The 4,186-nt window shown below is 32.4% G+C and overlaps 1 protein-coding gene across 1 annotated transcript; it reads left to right on the top strand.

Moving 5' to 3' along the window:
• Positions 1 to 505: 505 nt before the first annotated feature.
• LOC135838249 (zinc finger protein 782-like) lies at positions 506 to 4,186 on the top strand. The gene is made up of 3 exons (XM_065353869.1): positions 506 to 695; positions 947 to 1,185; positions 3,977 to 4,186. The coding sequence occupies exons 1-3, from the start codon at positions 506 to 508 to the stop codon at positions 4,184 to 4,186; spliced, it is 639 nt and encodes a 212-aa protein (XP_065209941.1).

Below are 4,186 nucleotides of genomic sequence, written 5' to 3' on the forward strand. Positions count from 1 at the left end.
AAAGTCCAAAGTCGAGCTTTTATTTTGGAAGCGTAGTTTTCAAAAGCTTACCATATATTTTCGAGCTGCAATTTGAAAATTTGAAGAAAAAGCAAGAAGCATTTTTATAACATTTACAACTACGAATTTCTCGTTACAGAGTTCGAAAGGTCATTGAAGGAAGGGGGGGGGGGTCAAGGAATCCTAAACTTTTGGTCAAAATGGGAAACAATTATCAAACATTGTGTGACACATTGTTTCAGTAGGTTCGAGTGTGAAATTTGGTTTGATTGTACCCTTCCAACGTCCCTCAATGGTCCCTAGAATTTCTTATATGTAGAATGTAAAGATGATGTCCAAGTAGCGTAGAATGATTTTGACTTTTAAAAATCTGGCTTGAAATTTTTGGTATTTGTGTAGCGTTGCTGTTTGAAATACCTACGTATAAATAACCTAGTATGATTTGCATATAAAAAAAATGTGAAAATGACGCGAAAACTTGATGTGGAATTTTATAGGTCACTTCATGATCGAGCCGACATTCTCGTACCCTTTGGAAAAAATTTACACCTGTACGAATTGCGGCAGAGGTTACGTTTCGATGAGTAATTTAAACAGGCATCTTAGATTCCAATGCGGAGTTCATAGGAAGTTCAAATGTCCACTTTGCGCTAAGAAATTCGTCCTTAAACAGCACCTTAAATCGCACTTGATCAGTATACATAACTCTTTGATAGACGATGTGCAGTAAAATACCTAATAATACATGTACCTACGGTTTAACTATTATACATAGTACCATAATAATTAAATATTTTACTCGAGTAATACTGTTTGTCGCTGTAGAGGTACTCGTATGTACTTAATCACGAATGTGTACGTACAAAATAGATATTATTATTTCGCCATTTATCTCATGCGTCTATTCAACTATACATGAGTAGCCTTTTTTATGTTCTTTGTGCAGGTCAAAGTTCACCGAATCCGACTCCGAGGTGCAAAAAAAATTACGACTTCGAAGTTGATTGGGATGGGTATTACATTTGTCCAAATAAATGCGGACGCAAGTATAAAATAAAAGGAAGCCTTACCAAACATTACACTTTGGAGTGCGGAGTCCAACCTCAGTTTCGTTGCGGAATTTGTTCCAAATCGTTTAAGCAAAAAGTTACGTTGAAAGCACATCTCGTATCTATTCATGGAAAAGTACCAAATTAAACGATGCGATTTTTCCTTTTTTTTAATCGACCTGTTAACGAACAGTGTACATTTTTTTACGTTTATTTTTTGTTCGAATTTCCAAATTATTGATGATTTTTTTTTTTTTTTTGAAAATGTATCTAGACTAGTCATGTTTTTTAATGTAATGTTTTACTGTTTTTTTTTCGGTGTATTGTGTAAGTTGGATTTTGTTTGTTTATTTTTATTATTTTCAAATTCATTCCAATACCGATGTATTTTTTATGGCAATATCGAAGCGTTTATGTGTTTTTCTTTGTTATATTATTAAATTTATTTCAATTTTTTTGGGGTTTGTTTATTTTTTTTTTTGAGAATATGTCGAAGGTAACAATAAGGTGTCAATTTCGATATTCAGTTGAGGTCTGTTCAGTGTTCTGTCCAGTTCAGCATTCATTTCATGTTCAGATGAAAGATGATTGAGGGTTCAAATAAAAATGTTGAAAAGTTTTTGAAAAATGATGTTTCTCCATCATGTCTATCCTCGCAAATTTTGAAAAAGTCACTCCATGTAAGTACAATTTATTGTGCTTGGATGAATGAAAGAATGAATGAGAGAAAAGAATGAATGGAAGAAAGAAAGGGAAAAGGAAAGAAGGAAAGAAGGAATGAAAAGACAAAAAGATGAGGAGACAATAAGACAAAACGTTGAAAAGACAAAGAGACAAAAAGACCATACAATGAGAAGACAAATAGACGAGTAGACAAATTGACAAATGAAAGACAGAATCACAAACAGATAAAATGATAAAACTGACAAAATGACAAACTGATGATAAAACTGACAAAATGACAAACTGATGATAAGACAAAATGACAAACTGACAAAATGGCAAACTGACAAATGACAAACTGATAAAATGATAAAACTGACAAAATGACAAACTGATGATAAGACAGAAATGACAGAATGACAAACTGACAAAATGGCAAACTGAAAAAAGGGCAAATTGACAAAATGACAAACTGACAATCTGATGATAAGACAAACTGACAAACTGATGATAAGACAAAATGACAAAACTGATGAAATGATAAAACTTACAAAATGACAAACTGACAGAATGACAAACTGATAAAATGATAAAACTGACAAAATGACAAACTGATGATAAGACTGAATGACAAACTGACAAAATGACAAACTGACGATAAGACAAAATGACAAACTGACAGAATGACAAACTGACAAAATGACAAACTGATGATAAGACTGAATGACAAACTGACAAAATGGCAAACTGACAAAATGACAAACTGATAAAATGAAAAAACTGACAAAATGACAAACTGACGATAAGATAAAGTAACAAACTGATGGTAAGACAAAATGACAAACTGATAAAATGATAAAACTGACAAATTGACAAACTGACAATAAGACAATATGACAAACTGACGATAAGACAAAATCACAAACTGACAATAAGACAAAATGACAAACTGATGATAAGACAAACTGACAAACTGACGATAAGACAAAATGACAAACTGATAAAATGATAAAACTGACAAAATGACAAACTGATGATAAGACTGAATGACAAACTGACAAAATGGCAAACTGACAAAATGACAAACTGACGATAAGACAAAATGACAAACTGACGATAAGACAAAGTGACAAACTGATGGTAAGACAAAAGGACAAACTGATAAAATGATAAAACTGACAAATTGACAAACTGACAATAAGACAAAATGACAAACTGACGATAAGACAAAATCACAAACTGACAAAATGACAAACTGACAAACTGACAATAAGACAAAATGACAAACTGATGATAAGACAAAATGACAAACTGACGAAGTGACGATATGACAAAATAACAAACTACAAAATGACAACCTGACAAACTGACGATAAGACAAAATGACAAACTGATAAAATGAAAAAACTGACAAAATGACTAACTGACGATAAGACAGAATGACAAACTGATGATAAGACAAATTGACAAACTGATAAAATGAAAAAACTGACAAAATGACAAACAGACAAAATGACAAACTGACAAACTGACGATAAGACAAAGTGACAAACTGATGATAAGACAAAATGACAAATTGATAAAATGATAAAACTGACAAAATGACATATTGGCAAACTGACTAAAATACAAAATGACAAACTGACAAAATGACAAAATAACAAAATGTCAAAAAGATGGAAAGAGAGAAAGTGATCTTGTTAAATCATCAAAATTTCAAAACCCAAGTACAGTAGCATTTTGCCTATTTTACCCTGGAATATATTTTTACCTTTTCAAATTCATTGGGTGACATTTGGTGGAAATGTTAGATTTCAAAAATCTGTGGGGGTGGGGGAGGGTCCAGAATTAGTCAAAATGGTTAGAAACCGTTCCCAACCGATTTTGTAGGTCAAAATTAGGTTTCATGCCAAATCTCAGTTTTCTCGATCAATTTTGTAAAATTTTAACTTTTTTTTTCATTTTCAAACCAAATTTTATTTTTAAAAATTCACCAAAAATCGAAAAATGCACTTCAACATCTGAAATTATGATTGATGATGTACTTTTGCACGTTCTTTCGATTTAGCTTCACACAGTTCTTAAATTTGGTGGTACCTAGTTGGGATACCTTCCTTGTGAATGTACATAATTTCTCTTATGTCTTGTTTATTCTGATACACTTCTTTCGCAAAATCTATGTTTCATTTTTCAACCTCACCATATTGGTACGAGTAGGTATTAATTTTTGTTCTCGTGATTTAGGGAATTTTGGCCGTATTCAGAATGGCGACGAAACTGGTACTGGTCCAACTACGTATTACGCTTGTCCCAATAAATGTGGTCGTAAATATAAACATGTTGGAAATATGAAAAGACACGCCAGACTGGAATGTGGTGTTGAACCTAAATTTCAGTGCGATGTTTGCGGAAAGAAATTTAGACAAAAAGTACACGAGCAGTCGCACATGTTGACTCATTTGAGGCATCTGTGA

This window comes from Planococcus citri, chromosome 2 (genome assembly GCF_950023065.1).
Source record: "Planococcus citri chromosome 2, ihPlaCitr1.1, whole genome shotgun sequence".
NCBI lineage: Eukaryota > Metazoa > Arthropoda > Insecta > Hemiptera > Pseudococcidae > Planococcus > Planococcus citri.

Excerpts from the sequence above, each read along its gene's own strand:
- LOC135838249 (XM_065353869.1), top strand. The coding sequence starts at position 506 with ATGATCGAGCCGACATTCTCGTACCCTTTGGAAAAAATTTACACCTGT. Across the intron at positions 696-946 it reads CCTTAAATCGCACTTGATCA|GTCAAAGTTCACCGAATCCG; the intron begins GTATACATAACT and ends TTCTTTGTGCAG. Across the intron at positions 1,186-3,976 it reads TCGTATCTATTCATGGAAAA|AATGGCGACGAAACTGGTAC; the intron begins GTACCAAATTAA and ends GGCCGTATTCAG.